General features: G+C 45.9%; 1 protein-coding gene across 7 annotated transcripts in view; it reads left to right on the plus strand.

Annotated features, from left to right (window-relative positions):
* CRB1 (crumbs cell polarity complex component 1) overlaps window positions 1–6,567 on the plus strand; it is a 146,218-nt gene extending 139,651 nt beyond the window's left edge. For 2 of the 7 annotated variants that reach the window (XM_077928372.1, XM_077928367.1), the window contains one exon: window positions 5,157–6,058. In XM_077928372.1, coding sequence (XP_077784498.1) covers window positions 5,157–5,372 — 216 coding nt within the window. In that variant the 3' untranslated portion in view covers window positions 5,373–6,058. Of the gene's footprint in view, window positions 1–4,949; window positions 5,036–5,156; window positions 6,059–6,092 lie in introns of those variants that run through there. The other 5 variants (XR_013392852.1, XM_077928368.1, XM_077928371.1 and 2 more) reach the window with 5 other exon arrangements.
* The last annotated feature ends 9,520 nt before the right edge of the window (window positions 6,568–16,087 follow it).

A 16,087-nucleotide genomic window follows, 5' to 3' on the forward strand; every position in this document is an offset into this window, starting at 1 on the left:
CTGCATTGCAGGGGGTTGGACTAGATGACCCTCGGGGTCCCTTCCAACTCTACAATTCTATGATTCTAACAGCATAGCTGGCATATAGTTCTGTGGTCAAAAAACAGTCTCTCCAGTTAAAGAGCTTTGCCCTCAAATCTTAGAAAACGTTTCCCAACTAAATCAGACTGTACTGGACAAAAAAGTCTGACTAAGTCTGAAGTAGTTTCACATAATCACTTTGTGGGCCTAGAAAATCCCATTTGATATGTATTTCATTTATTTTAAGTTACTTACTTTCCACTTTTTAAAAAATATCCATCCCCCAAAGCACCTAAAATTGTAAAAATAAAAAGAGCCCAAATCATCTCAAAAGCACAGGAGCTTTATAAACATGTAGGGGGGGAAACAATATTTATAAATAGGGATGGGGAACCTATGTCCCTCCAGAGGTTGTTGGACTACAACTCCCATCATGCTTGACTACTGGCCAGGTGCTGGGGCTGATGGGACTTACAATAATTGTACCCTGCTCATATGACTGGGTTGCCCCAGCCACTCTGGGCAGCTTCCAGCATATGGGGCTTCAAGTCAAACAACACCTGGAGGACCACAAGTTTAGACCCCTAGTCCAAAAACAGGAGAGGGATTTTGCTGTATCTCTCTTAGAGATTTCTGCCACCACTGAGAAAACACTCTCTCCACTCTCTGCCAATGGAAGCAGGACCTGCTATTATGATATAAAACTTAGGCAGGCTCATATTATTAAAGGTGGCCAAAATAGCCTGGCCCTGGGTGGCTAAGGGCTTTAAAGTTTATATTACTTGATGAAGGTATGGCATTTTCGTCCACCCTTCCAGAGACCATTTTACAACACCAACTTCTCTCTCTGATTAGCCAGTTTATTTTGTGTCCTAAGAGATGGTTCAGGGCTTCATTGTAAAGTTCAGAGACCAGCCAATGCTCATCTCTGTGTTCCTAGGCATTGAAATACGGTGGCTAGCAGACGCTAATGTTTAAGATAAGCCAAAACCTCTTCCATCATCATCATTTCAAAAACAAAACAAAAACCTAATAAAGCACTTCTCTCCAATAAGCCAAGATCTTTTATGTTAATTAATCACCCAGCTATCAGCTGGCCAAGCAATATATACTTGATCCTGATGGGACTCGACTGGCGAGCCTGCTGGCAATTTTAAAGTCAGTCCACAGCTAGCAAGGCAACCTGCCCAGAAGACCAGGACCTTGCCGTGGGAACCAACCGATTGGTATGGAAGTCAATAACCAGGGGTTTATGCTGCTATCTAGTGCAATGGGAAAGGGAAGGTGGCAGTGGGAATAGCTGTGAAATTGGATGAGAGAACTGAACTGTTACAAAGGATTACTCCATCAAGCTGTGCATAATTTACTTTAAAATGAAAGTAGCAGATTGTAAGCCTGCTGAAAGTTGTGTGTCGTGCCATGCAGCTAAGTTACTTGGCGATCAAGGGAAAGGGCTCTTATGTAGGGCTAGTATCTGAATTGGCTAACCAACCAATATTTTACCAGAATGACCATGAAAACCAAGTTCTGCAAGGAAACCATAGCTGTTTAGCACCTGTAACAAGGTGCAGGAGGTGGGGCCTGAATCCATTATACTTTAGGAATGAAGAAACAATCCCTTATATCAGGAACACAAAAGTTCAGTTTATGATTCATCAGCCCAACAATCATGCATGCTGGTCTGCCAAGGGTTCAACTCTTTTAAAAAGTAAGTTTTTAATTAGGATTTCATTGCTATCAAGAGTGAGTTCAATACCTTTGAAGGATTTCCACTTCTTGGAGGAGGGGGTTTACTTCAGAGTACAGTGGTACCTCGGGTTACATACGCTTCAGGTTACAGACTCTGCTAACCCAGAAAAAGTACCTCGGGTTAAGAACTCTGCTTCAGGATGAGAACAGAAATCATGCTTCGGTGGGGCGGCAGCAGCGGGAGGCCCCATTAGCTAAAGTAGTACCTCAGGTTAAGAATAATTTCAGGTTAAGAATGGACTCCAGAACGAATTAAGTTATTAACCCGAGGTACCACTATACAATAGGGGACGTGGGTGGTGCTGTGGGTTAAACCACAGAGCCTAGGACTTGCCGATCAGAAGGTCGGCAGTTCGAATCCCCGCGACGGGGTGAGCTCCCGTTGCTCAGTCCCTGCTCCTGCCATCCTAGCAGTTTGAAAGCACATAAAAGTGCAAGTAGATAAATAGGTACCACTCCGACGGAAGGTAAACGGCGTTTCCGTGTGCTGCTCTGGTTCGCCAGAAGCGGCTTAGTCATGCTGGCCACATGACCCGTAAGCTGTACACCGGCTCCCTCGGCCAATAAAGCGAGATGAGCGCTGCAACCCCAGAGTCAGCCACAACTGGACCTAATGGTCAGGGGTCCCTTTACCTTTACCTTACCACTATACAATATTAATTTTGCACAGAATAGGTCCCCTAAAGCAATTTGTTATTTCATATTTTCCCAAGCTATATTCATGGGTTTACATTTTGGAGAGATACCACGTTTCCTCGACGAGCCTACCAATCAATACATACCGCTTTTGTATCAAACACCACATCACAAAATGCAAGGATATTAGTTTGGGCTGCGATCTTAAGGCAAAAAGTACGGGGCAGTGCATGGGGAGGACTCAAGTTGTGCTGGCCTGCCCTCAATGGTTGTGGTCATGGGAAAGTGTTTCCCAATCAATGCCACATCTCTCTGGGGTGGAATTAAGAGTGACTTTATTATTTTTAAAAAATAACTTTTAAGGAAATGTGGTTTCTAATCCTAGGTAAAGGTAAAGGTAAAGGGACCCCTGATCATTAGGTTCAGTCGTGACCGACTCTGGGGTCACGGCGCTCATCTCGCTTTATTGGCCGAGGGAGCCGGCGTGCAGCTTCCGGGTCATGTGGCCAGCATGACTAAGCCACTTCTGGTGAACCAGAGCAGCACACAGAAATGCCGTTTTCCTTCCCGCCAGAGCAGTACCTATTTATCTACTTGTACTTTGATGTGCTTTCAAACTGCTAGGTGCGCAGGAGCTGGGACCGAACGGGAGCTCACCCCGTCACGGGGATTCAAACCGCCAACCTTCTGATCAGCAAGTCCTAGGCTCTGTGGTTTAACCCACAGTGCCACCCGCGTCCTGTAAGATTTGCCTAAAAGAGGCATGAGTGTTGTAGATAATAATTAACACATTTTCTAAATATAATCATAATTGATTTTATTTCCTCAGACAGAGGGCAATCATGAGGGCAGAAGGAGGCTGTAATATCTGCTGATCATGAGCCCTGAGCCAAGTTTACATTTCTTGAATGCTACATGGATTTACTTAACCTCCCCTCACCCACTTCAAGGATCTCTTAATGTTTCTCCTGGCATGCTGTCACTTCCTTACATTGCAAAGTAAATGCTATTCTACAGGCCATTTCTATATAGAAAGTAACCCCAAACAGTGATGAGCTTTTACTCAAAGCATTATTGGTAGGAATCAACGTCAGAAAGATTCCTCCATGCAGGTAGCTAAATCGGGTTCCCTAGTCTCCAGGAAGTGCTTTTGAGACTTTTGCCCTCTCAAGTTCTTTTGTTTGTTTTTAAAAAAAACATTTTGGATTTGAAAGTTCTGCCCCAAGCACATGTTCCATCTCTGACAGTTCAATTGTCACTAGGGATACATATCAAAAAAAACCCAAAGCAAAATCTGCCTGGACGATCAAAATCCTCCCAGGGTGATGTTGTCCACAATGACCATGTTTTTCCTATAGTACTTCCTGCTGTTTCAGAGGTTTCCAGTGCAAATTGGACTAGAAACAGAGAGATCACATTAAAACAGTTTCCTCCTATCTCAAAATTCTAGCTTCTTCCAACAGCTGATTGGAAGAATGTTTGATTATACTGGCTTTATGGGCAATGATTTCATGAAAACGTCCTTGCATTTATAAAACCTGTGCATCAATTAGCATAATAGATCCATCCATCCAACATGTTTTTTCCCTTAAAAACAAAACAAAACGAGGGAGATCAGAATGATTGTGATTATGTGGAGGAAGCAACTGGGAGACGACTTTTTTTGCCACTAAAGCAGCTGCAGATAGGGGCCATCACTGAAGACTACAGGGAAATGTGGGAGTCTGGTTGGGAGAGATATTTGAAGTCATTTGCATCATTAATCATATATAACAAATTTCAACATGCAGATTGCCTTGGCACATGTAAACTGTTTCGATAAAGTAAGCTACTCTGGGGGGGAAATAGTTTGAAAAGCGGGGTAGAAATAATCTAAATAAATGAGTTTGTATCAAATGTTCCATGTGAGTAATCTCACTGGAACAATTGGATTTCTGTTTACTCTCCTCTCCCTGCCCTACTCTAATCTTCACTGGAGGGTCCCCCAATTGCCCAGAGCTGATTATGGGAAAGTGGGCATCAAATTTCTGTGTCTCCCACTGCCTCTCACCTTCCATTCTACATAATACAGTGGTACCTTGGTTCTCGGACATAATCTCTTCCAGAATACCATTCGACTTCTGAAACGTTTGAAGACCGAGGTGCAAAGGCCTGGCTGCAAGTTCAATTGGAAAAACTGAAAAACACGTAGCAAAAGCTGTTCAACTTCTGAGAAGTGTTCAAAAACAGAAGCAATTACTTCTGGGTTTTCAGCGTTTGAAAACCAAAACATTCAGCTTCAGAGATGCTCGAAAACCGAGGTACCACTGTAGTTGCTGCACCCCCGAGGCTCCACACCCAGTGTGACCGAACTAGTTGCGCTCTCCTAAATCCGTCTCTGGTGTAGGAAGGGAGAGGAAGTTCAGTTGTGCACATGGAAGTCCCTTGCACCAGTGGCCCAGAAACTTGCCCTCTTTCTTAATATGCGATTTTAGCAATTCAGAAAATATAGCAGCAAAACTATGACTTTTTCAAAACAGTCAACAGGTGGTTTTTTTGCACAGCGAAAAATGAATTCATTCCTCGACAAATACAGAACTACATACCCCCACCACTTACAAATACAGACTAACCAGGTGGACTTTCCTTGGTAGGTATACCTTTAAACGGAAATTGTTCACGTCGCATGGTTTCCCTTCATGGTAACTCCTATGCATGTTCCTTTTCTCTTTCCACACCAACCACATTGTGTGTTGTTTCCACCCTTCCAGCTAACAACTGACCTGGCCTCCAATATTTTCACCGCCATTGGCTCAGTGACACTGGCCTTGTTGCTGATCTTCCTTCTTGCGGCCACAGCTTCCGTCATAACTTCCAACAAACGGGCTACCCAAGGAACCTACAGCCCCAGCCGCCAGGAGAAAGAGGGGTCCCGAGTCGAAATGTGGAACATGGTACAACCTCCCCCAATGGAAAGGTTGATCTAGCTTGAACTCCTGCTGTACCTCTTATGTATATGGAGACCTCCGGCTAGAATGGGTTGTTCTGGATACCAGGGAAAGGACCCCCCTCTAGACCATGATGACCTCTGCCATTTAACTCAACACCTTGGTCAGTATCCAAAGCACCATGCACATTATCCCAGGTGTACTTGGGGGCTTTTCCGCTTGCCCCTTTCACCAGTAGCCTCCGATTCTTCTGATATTCATGGAAGCCTTCATGAGATGTGAGGGACTGCATTTGGAAAAGGAACTGAGCACTCAGACACACATACCTGGAAATACTATGGGGCCGCAGATCTCATTTCCCACTTTCTGGAAATTCTTATTTATTGCACTGGAAATTTTAGCTTTAGTCGAATCGCCTGTAGGCTATAAAGACTGCAATGACTCTAGTATACTTGTTAAGTGCCTGCATTTCAGATACAACTGAAGCCACATATTTTGTTTCATTCCCTGTGCATCTGCCTAGCATTCACCATCACTGCAAAAGACAAAGCGGAACACTCATGTAACCCCAGATAATCTGTCTGCCATTCAATCATCTCAAGAAGTTTTAGGAGTAGAGGTCTTTCTCAGCAGCACAGCTATCTTAATTCTTTAATCAGGGACTAAATTAATACTGCGGGGGAAAGCTCTTCATGCAGCAAAATAAACATTTCAAATGATCACTGCTTGGTGTGTTCATTGCACCTCTTTTTCCACCAGGTTGTTCTAGATCACGTTTGGGGATCTAGATGTTGCTGAACTACAACTCCCATCAGCCCCATGTGAACATGGCCAATAACCAGGAGTGATGGGAGCAACATCTGGAGGACAAATATTCTCTGCATCTGTTACAGATCTAGAGGAAGCTATAGTTCCTTTCACGGAGAATAAACTGTTGGTTTTTTAAAAAAATGTAGTTCCTTAATTTACATGAAGTTGTGAACCTACAGCTTGCTAGACCCCCCATAATTTTGGACTATTGATCTTGCTGGGCGGGGCTGATATTGAGCTTAAACTCCCAACATATGGAGGGCCACAGGTTACCCACCCCTGATTGACCTACTTTTCTAATGAAATTCAAAGCAGCCAGAATTGTAAAATAAGAAGCAAAGACTCTGCAATGACCTACCAGATACTATATCCTGCAGCTCGCTAACCAATGATGGTCTGGCCCCCATCAGTGCAGGGTTTTTTTTAAAAAAAAATCAGGGACAAAGAATTTCCAGCCTTTCAGATATTGTTGGACTACAACTCCCATCACCACAACTCCCAACACCCTAAACCATTGGCCATGCTGGCTGAGGCTGGTGGAAGTGCAATCCCACAATATCTGGAGAGAGACAGGTTCTGGTCTGTAAGAAGCAGTCGTGAAAGTCAGGACAGCTGTGTAAATGACTCAAAGCTGGGATATACTATCTATGAATGGTATTGCCTATAGAAAGGCAGAGCCAATGATTCTTGGGAGAAGGGAGCGGTGTTGCAGTTCCAGCCATCTAGTCAACTCACCCTTCTTCTATTATCCAAGAGTTGGAGAAATGTTATAAGGTCATGTTGCTTAGTTACCGTAACATAACCAGAGGCCTAGCAGCCACTATATCCAGCCCAGCAGGGTGTGTCTCCTGACAGGGCCAACCCTCATATATCATTGAACAAGTCTTAGGTTTAAAGTGAAAACCATCCCTGTGTTAAATGAAATGTGGAAAGCTTCCAGAATTGTGGGTGGGTGGGGTGTCATAACTTTACTTCTGAAGTCTAATAGAGTTGGGTGAGAGTTACTGGGATCAGGGTTCTAAACACACACACACACATACAGAGAGAGAGAGAGAGAGAGAGAGAGAGAGAGAGAGAGAGTGTCTCACTCTTCATTCCAATAGATGTGATTAGTCTCCGTGCAGATTTCATAGAGTAGAGCAGGGGTAAGCAAACTTTTTCAGCAGGGGGCCGGTCCACTGTCCCTCAGACCTTGTGGGGGGGCGGACTATATTTGGGGGGTGGGGAAATGAACGAATTCCTATGCCCCACAAACAACCCAGAGATGCATTTTAAATAAAAGGACACATTCTACTCATGTAAAATCACGCTGATTCCTGGACTGTCCGCGGGCCAGATTTAGAAGGCGATTGGGCTGAATCCGGCCCCCAGGCCTTAGTTTGCCTATCCATGGAGTAGAGCCTCCCTTATTCATAGTGGGATGTGGGGCAGCAATGGGGGAATCTGTGGCCTTTCAGATGTCATAAGACTCTACTGCACATCATCTCCAGCTAACATGGCTAATGACTGGAGATTATGGGAGTTGCAGTCCAGCAATATATTGGGGGTGGGGTGGGTAATCAGGTCCCCCCCCATGCCTGATGCATAGGGGGTGGGGTGCATCCTCAAGTTTCAAAAACAAGCCTCATGTCCCCCAAGTTAACAGGCTTATCAGAGATGGAAAACAACCCAGAAGTTAAGCCTAGTTTCAACTCCACACAACTTTAGAGCAATTCTAACAACGCCTGTGTACCACATACCTAAATGGACAGTTCCCCCCATTGGACAAATTTAAGATCTGGTGAGAGACATCCTCAAGCGCTTGTTACTAAACTGACGGGCAAATTTGACCTTCCCGCCAGAACAAAACACAATGAAATTAACAGAAAACTGTGCGCCAGTCGCTGTACAAAACACATTGTGGTGTGGGGCAAAGCGACAGACTACATACAAAGCCTTGCATGGGCAGGGCTGTGAACCGCTGAACGGCAGCTGGGGTTACAGAGGCTCCTCCTCCTGCTGTTTTAATTCATGTGTTGGTGAATATAATGGAAACAGAAAGCATCTTAAAAGTAAAGGGACCCCTGACCATTAGGTCCAGTCGTGGCCAACTCTGGGGTTGCGGCGCTCATCTCGCTTTATTGGACGAGGGAGCCGGCATACAGCTTCCGGGTCATGTGGCCAGCATGACTAAGCTGCTTCTGGCGAACCAGAGCAGCACACGGAAACGCCGTTTACCTTCCCGCTGGAGCGGTACCTATTTATCTACTTGCACTTTGATGTGCTTTCGAACTGCTAGGTTGGCAGGAGCAGGGACCGAGCAACAGGAGCTCACCCCGTCGCGGGGATTCGAACTGCCGACCTTCTGATCGGCAAGTCCTAGGCGTTGTGGTTTAACCCACAGAGCCACCCACGCCCCACAGAAAGCATCTTAGGTAACCTGCAAGCCCCCTATCCCCTTCCTAGAGATCCCAACACACCCCTCAGTGGAAACAGAGGCATGCCTTGTAAGAGCTCAACGTTCCCTAACAGACATTACAATCCAGGAGTAACAAGTCCAGGTAAGTGACGCTCCTCTGGACTGCTCTAATAACTCTTCGTATGCAAGTCAAAGCTAGCACCCAGAGGAGAAGACTACAGGGCAATCGTGTATGACAAACATAATAATTGGCAGCACTCACCACCCCCTTCTGTACTGCAAACACCACTGTTCACTGAATGGATATGTTCTGTTGCCTACTGGCACACGTCAAAATGCCGGCACCATGTCACATTTCTAAGAAATGCATCCAGTTGGTGTCTGAGGAAGTGCCCCCTCTGTTAAGGAAAGGGTTTAAGAGCCTGGGTGAAAGATATCATCTTTGGGTGAAGGGCATCATCATTCTTCTCTATCTGAGCTCCTTGGATAGCTACCTAATGCAAGCCAGGGTGTCAATTCTCAGAAACCAGGTCCTGCACAAGACGCTTTGGCACTTGAGGCGAACCACAAAATGGCGCTTCCTTCCCTGCCACCAAAGAAGGGGTGAGTGAAGATCCACATCAGGAACAAGGGGGCAATACAGATCTACATCTGGATCTGATGCCCCTGTGGATCTTGCCGCCTGAGGCAGTTGCTTCACCTTGCCTAATGTGTGGGACGGCCCTGTCAGTAACTATATCCCTACATTTCTTGTGCGTATGAGAGAGTTATTTGATTGCATTCAATAAACACATGTTCTTTCCTTTCTAATAAGGGCATTGAGACTTCAAGTTTAGCTTTCATGCGCAACGTATTGGTTTGTACCCTAGTTCCTCCTCCTCCTCGTTCCTCCTCCTCCTCCTAGTTCCTCCTCCTCCTCCTAGTTCCTCCTACTCCTAGTTCCTCCTAGTTCCTCCTCCTAGTTCCTCCTCCTCCTAATTTCTCCTAGTTCCTCCACCTAGTTCCTCCTCCTAGTCCCTCCTCCTAGTCCCCCTAGTCCCTCCTAGTTCCTCCACCTAGTCCCACCTAGTCCCTCCTCCTAGTCCCTCCTCCTAGTCCCTCCTAGTCCCTCCTCCTAGTTCCTCCTCCTAGTCCCTCCTCCTAGTCCTCCTAGTTCCTCCTCCTAGTCCCTCCTAGTTCCTCCACCTAGTTAGCACCACCTAGTTCCTCCTCCTAGTCCCTCCTACTAGTCCCCCGTAGTCCCTCCTAGTTCCTCCACGTTCCTCCTCTTAGTCCCTCCTAGTCCCTCCTCCTAGTTCCTCTCCTATAGTTCCTTTCACAGAGAATAAACTGTTGATTTTTAAAAAAATGTAGTTCTTCCTCCTATTCCTTCCTAGTGCCTCCTAGTTCCTCCTAGTCACTCCTCCTAGTTCCTTCTCCTCCTCCTCCTAGTCCCTCCTAGTTCCCCCTCATAGTTCCTCCTAGTTCCTCCTCCTCCTACTTCTTCCTCCTCCTCCTAGTTCCTCCTAATTTCTCCTAGTTCCTCCACCTAGTTCCTCCTAGTCCCTCCTCCTAGTCCCTCCTCCTAGTTCCTACTACTACTTCCTCCTAGTTCCTCCTCCTAGTTCCTCTCCTATAGTTCCTTTCACAGAGAATAAACTGTTGATTTTTTAAAAAATGTAGTTCCTTAATTTACATCAAGTTGTGAACCTACAGCTTGCTAGACCCCCCATAATTTTGGACTATTGATCTTGCTGGGCGGGGCTGATATTGAGCTTAAACTCCCAACATCTGGAGGGCCACAGGTTACCCACCCCTGATTGACCTACTTTTCTAATGAAATTCAAAGCAGCCAGAATTGTAAAATAAGAAGCAAAGACTCTGCAATGACCTACCAGATACTATATCCTGCAGCTCGCTAACCAATGATGGTCTGGCCCTCATTAGTGCAGGGTTTTTAAAAAAAAAAATCGGGGACAAAGAATTTCCAGCCTTTCAGATATTGTTGGACTACAACTCCCATCACCCCAACTCCGAACACCCTAAACCATTGGCCATGCTGGCTGAGGCTGGTGGAAGTGCAATCCCACAATATCTGGAGAGACACAGGTTCTGGCCTGTAAGAAGCAGCCGTGAAAGTCAGGACAGCTGTGTAAATGACTCAAAGCTAGGATATACTTTCTCCTCCTAGTCCCTCCCAGTTCCTTATATTCGGGTCGGCTCATACTCGAGTATATACGGTAAAATGTTAAAACAATGCCCTAGCCCCTGTTTTTAGGCAATGCACTTCCATTTTGCAGTCCCTGCCCCCGCCCGCCCCCAACCACTTTACAGTGCAAGTCCACTGAGGGGGGGAAAGTCCAGTTCAGTTGAACTTGTATCCAGGAATGTGTATATATTGCAGTCTTAAAGAACTAATGAAAAACATTGGCCCAGAGCAAGACGATTCCTCTTTCAATAAAACTGAGCTCCCATCCATTCCACGAAGGACAAACATTAGGCTCTTATCCCAGACTGGTGGCCAGTGCCACTGTCCCATTAACTTTAGTGCTAGTAGAAAACTCTTTAAGGCTATTAAAATGTGTTTGGAGCCGTTGGTCATCTTGGAAGGAAGGGGATTTGCAATCTGAAAGGCAGTTTTCTTTTGTTAATTACATAGAATGAAAGTCCACCGTCTTTCAGATGTTAAGAGCATTTCCCTTTTTAATATAAGGATGCTAACTGCGATCTTAAACACATTCGCTAGGCCTTAAGTCACATAAAACTCTGTTGACTTTCCTCTTGGTACACCAAGTATGCTGAGAAAACTGCTCAATTGCCTGCATTCCCCCAAAGGAGCAGACATTCAATCCGAAGATGCTTCTGGATCCAGCTTTGTCAACAGAGGCCAAGTAGCCTCAAACGGCTAAAAGCACTTTCTACCAGCTGCACTTGATAAAACAGCTTTGACCATTCTTGGACCAGAGGAGGTTAACCACAGTAGTTGAGGCATTGGTGACATCAAGACAGGATCTAGGAGTCTTGGTTGACCACAAACTTGATATGAGCCAACAGTGTGACGCAGCAGCTAAAAAAGCCAATGCAATTCTGGGCTGCATCAATAGGAGTATAGCATCTAGATCAAGGGAAGTAATAGTGCCACTGTATTCTGCTCTGGTCAGACCTCACCTGGAGTACTGTGTCCAGTTCTGGGCACCACAGTTCAAGAAGGACACTGACAAACTGGAACGTGTCCAGAGGAGGGCAACCAAAATGGTCAAAGGCCTGGAAACGATGCCTTATGAGGAACGGCTAAGGGAGCTGGGCATGTTTAGCCTGGAGAAGAGGAGGTTAAGGGGTGATATGATAGCCATGTTAAATATATAAAAGGATGTCATATAGAGGAGGGAGAAAGGTTGTTTTCTGCTGCTCCAGAGAAGCGGACACAGAGCAATGGATCCAAACTACAAGAAAGAAGATTCCACCTAAACATTAGGAAGAACTTCCTGACAGTAAGAGCTGTTTGACAGTGGAATTTGCTGCCAAGGAGTGTGGTGGAGTCTCCGTCTTTGGAGGTCTTTAAGCAGAGCCTTGACAACCATATGTCAGGAGTGCTCTGGTGGTGTTTCCTGCTTGGCAGGGGGTTGGACTCGATGGCCCTTGTGGTCTCTTCCAACTCTATGATTCTATGATTCTAATGCACCCTATGTGGGGCTTCCCTCCCCTACATAGGCTTGCAGTCCACAGTACAGTCGTACCTTGGAAGTCGAATGGTATCCGTTCTGGAAGTCCGTTCAACTTCCAAAGTGCGGCTTCTGATTGGCTGCAGGAAGCCCCTAGGCCCTAGGCAGAAATAAATCAGGGAACCTAACCCTAACCCTTGTCCTGAAATAAAAGTATGCCTTACCATCCCCCTCAGTGCATATTGCAAACTGTTCGTGCTTTGTAGACACTGAAAGGTGAGGGGGGGCAGAAAGCACTAGGCAAATTTCAGAATGAAAGCTGTCATGAAAATATTCTAGAATCCCTTACTTCTGCTTGAGAAGTCTTGCTTCGATGGGAGAGAGTACCATTTCTACTGCAATGCATCCCGTCACTCCTTTCATGAATGGGATAAAATTAAGGGCTGGTTCACACATGCAGATGCTCACCCCCTGGCTACAACTTCAAGGGATGACCAGCACTTCCACATCATCTCACTGCTTTTCAGTAATGTCAGCTGACCAAACCCTTCTTGCTCTCAGGCAACGTTTTCTCATAAGCTCTTTTTATTCCAGGGGGATTTACTTCAAAACTACTATGCTTAGGATTGCAAACCAAATACTGTAAAGCAATCACCGTTGGAAAGGTTGGGGCACCACTTTGACTTTCTGCCACCACTGTTGTTTCTTCCTTTATGGTTTTATTAGACTGTAATTTCCATCCCCATCTTCAACTTGTTTGGCAAAGCAATTCCACACGCCACTAATTCATCCAATATTGTCAAATGGCAGCAAGGCTGACGGGTCCAAAATTGTGACTCTAAATCATCCTTTTGATCATACCAAATCTACCTGAGCCTTCATCTGGTTTTTATGCTCTTGGTGGTAGAAGTCAAAGTCCATCATTTTCCTTTCCTCAATATTGTAGGCGACCTTTCAGATGTCACCTGTAGTTCCTCACAAGTGTAATTTACATTGGCATGTATAGCTATAAAATACAGATTAGCAGAAGTCTGGGGTTCTTGTCTAAAGCCCCTTCAGCTCCCTTCACACCTGTGCTGATTTTGTTTCTCCTGTGCTATACAAAGGCAAAACTTACACTGTCAGACACAAAGAGAAAATGCAGTCTTTAAGAGCAGAAACTTTGCAAATGAGTTATTCGTAGATTTCTTTCCATGCACTTCCAAGATCTGTGCAAAACTGAATTTGGTGCAAAAAAAATTATTCTGCTTGATTGGAACCTGCAGCACCATCCCCAAAGGCATTTGGTGGTGGCGGGGGGGGGGGGGAGATGACTGCCCCTATGGCCACAACCCTCCCCCCCCCAAAAAAAAAATAAAACTCCCATGAAATTCTTTGGATGCAGATCTAAAGCACAAACAGAACAAAAGAAGAGCTCTGAATTTGGATCTGTGAAATCTGGAAGTACCAAAACAGTTGTCCTAAACCCCTGGCTTAGGTAAAGGTAAAGGTACCCCTGCCTGTACGTGCCAGTCTTGCCAGACTGTTGGGTTGTGCACTCATCTCACTCTATAGGCCGGGGGCCAGCGCTGTCCGCAGACACTTCCGGGTCACGTGGCCAGCGTGATGAAGCTGCTCTGGCGAGCCAGCGCAGCACACGGAAACGCCGTTTACCTTCCCGCTAGTAAGCAGTCCCTATTTATCTACTTGCACCCGGGGGTGCTTTCGAACTGCTAGGTTGGCAGGCGCTGGGACCGAGCAACGGGAGCGCACCCCGCCGCAGGGATTCGAACCGCCGACCATGCGATCGGCAAGTCCTAGGCACTGAGTTTTTACCCACAGCGCCACCCGCGTCCCCCTAAAAAACCCCTGGCCTACCTGGCAGCAAGTCAGCATGTCAAATCCCCAGTACAGGATCAAGCCACGTGTCTGAAGCCCAAACCAAAGCACAGTCCCACAGAGATTCTGGAGTATCCAAGCCACAGCCTCTCCACTCTGCTGCCCTTTTACACTATGCCTGCTGATTGCAGCATCTGGGCTTGATGAGGCAGGGGACCCTCACCTGTTCCAGCTGAAGAATCACACACCTCCCAGAGCTAGCGAGCCCCAGCTGGCCAGCCAAGGAGCTATCTAGGTGAAGGAAAACTCTGATCCTTGTGGGGTATCATCAGGAGAAGAAAAAGCTAAGGAGTAAATCATGGGTAGGCAAACTAAGGCCCGGGGGCCAGATTCGGCCCAATCACCTTCTAAATCCAGCTGGCAGACAGTCCAGGAATCAGCATGTTTTTACATGAGTAGAATGTGTCCTTTTATTTAAAATGCATCTCTGGGTTGTTTGTGGGGTATAGGAATTTGTTCATTTCCCCACCCCCCAAATATAGTGTGGCCCCCCACAAGGTCTGAGGGACAGTGGACCGGCCCCCTGCTGAAAAAGTTTGCTGACATCTGGAGTAAATCCTACAAAAATCAAGAGTGGAGTATCTAAGGTGGTTGGGTGGTACCTTGTATGCCTCCTGCAGCCCTGGTGTCAAACACATTGCTCTGCTTTCCTCTGGACCACACCAGCGATGACAAGAGTGGGATCTTGTCGTCTGGGCAGCCCAGGACCTCTGGACACACTGTCCAGGCTTGCAACCCAGGGAAGTCACTTCAGTGCTGCTAATGCAGCCGTTTGACTTTACCCCCAGAGGCACACTCCATTGTCTCTCGAGACAGACTAATGCCAACAATGCAATGATGCCATGTTTGCTCATTGATGAGGGTTGCTCTGCCAATAATGTCCAGTGGCGGTTTGGGCAAAGGATAGATGCAGGCTGGGAAAGAGCAGCAAGAGCAATGAGCGCAGAGCAGTGTTGGAACAGGTTTCCAGAGTGGTGGTTGGGGTGGGCATTGGTAAATGTGCTGCCTTCGAAGTGAATAATGAAATGAGAGAATATTCGGCACAGTCCTAGCCGATCTGCATCAGGGAAACGCTAAGTCCTATTTTTTTTATGGGACGGAGAAACACAGTGGGGTGGAATAAACAAAGACAGGCTGTTTGACATTTAAAAAAGCAACAAATGAGACAAGCACACTAAGAAGGGAATGGCGAAGGGCGGGGAAACCTCTGGCCAGTAACCAAAAGGTCCAAAAGTCAAAAAATAAAATAAAATAAATCCTAACTAATTAGGCTGAAATGCCAACACTGTTCAAAGTATCCTAACTGTCAGTGCTAATCCTGACCCTGCGGTTTAAATATGCCAGGGGGATCTGGAGCAAGCACTGACTCGAGAAGTCAAATACAAATATTTGTAAATGACATTTTAATTCTCAGCAAGCTGCTTTAATATATATTTCAAATAGCAGAAGCATATCATCCAGCCTTGGAATAGATCAAAATGTCAGATGTTTTATGTGTGTAACTTAATGATACATGCCTAGCATTTTACCTTCCTCGTCGCTGCACAGGTTCTGGTGGAGTCTTGGAATATCAACTGGAGAGAAAAAAGATAGCATATCTCGCTCACAGAGGCTAGCAGGGGCAAGCCCCCAAAAGTCCTTACAAGATCAAGGCTTAGAGGACAATTGGCCATTTCCCAATTTAAGTCACACCCCATCTCAGATCTCTGGGGGAAACATACACAAATATCATCTTGCATGCAGGACTGCAGTCAACAGGGGAAGCGTCGTGTGGCGAATGATTAAACACCCCTCTCCCGGCTCCAATAGCATGTGAAATGTTTTAAAGTTTAAAAGGGGAAGGGGGGATCACATATGGTTTGGCCCTATGTTGAACCCTGACAGAAAAGCAAATTCCACTGAACATTTGGAGTGGAGAAAGATATTAGAGCAGAAACTTCTGCTGAGGTTTTGGAGAGTTCTGCAAGTTAAAGTGGACCATATTGGTCTAGTTCATCAATGACCTGATTCAATAAAAGGTTACATAT

This window comes from Podarcis muralis, chromosome 5 (assembly GCF_964188315.1).
Source record: "Podarcis muralis chromosome 5, rPodMur119.hap1.1, whole genome shotgun sequence".
NCBI lineage: Eukaryota > Metazoa > Chordata > Lepidosauria > Squamata > Lacertidae > Podarcis > Podarcis muralis.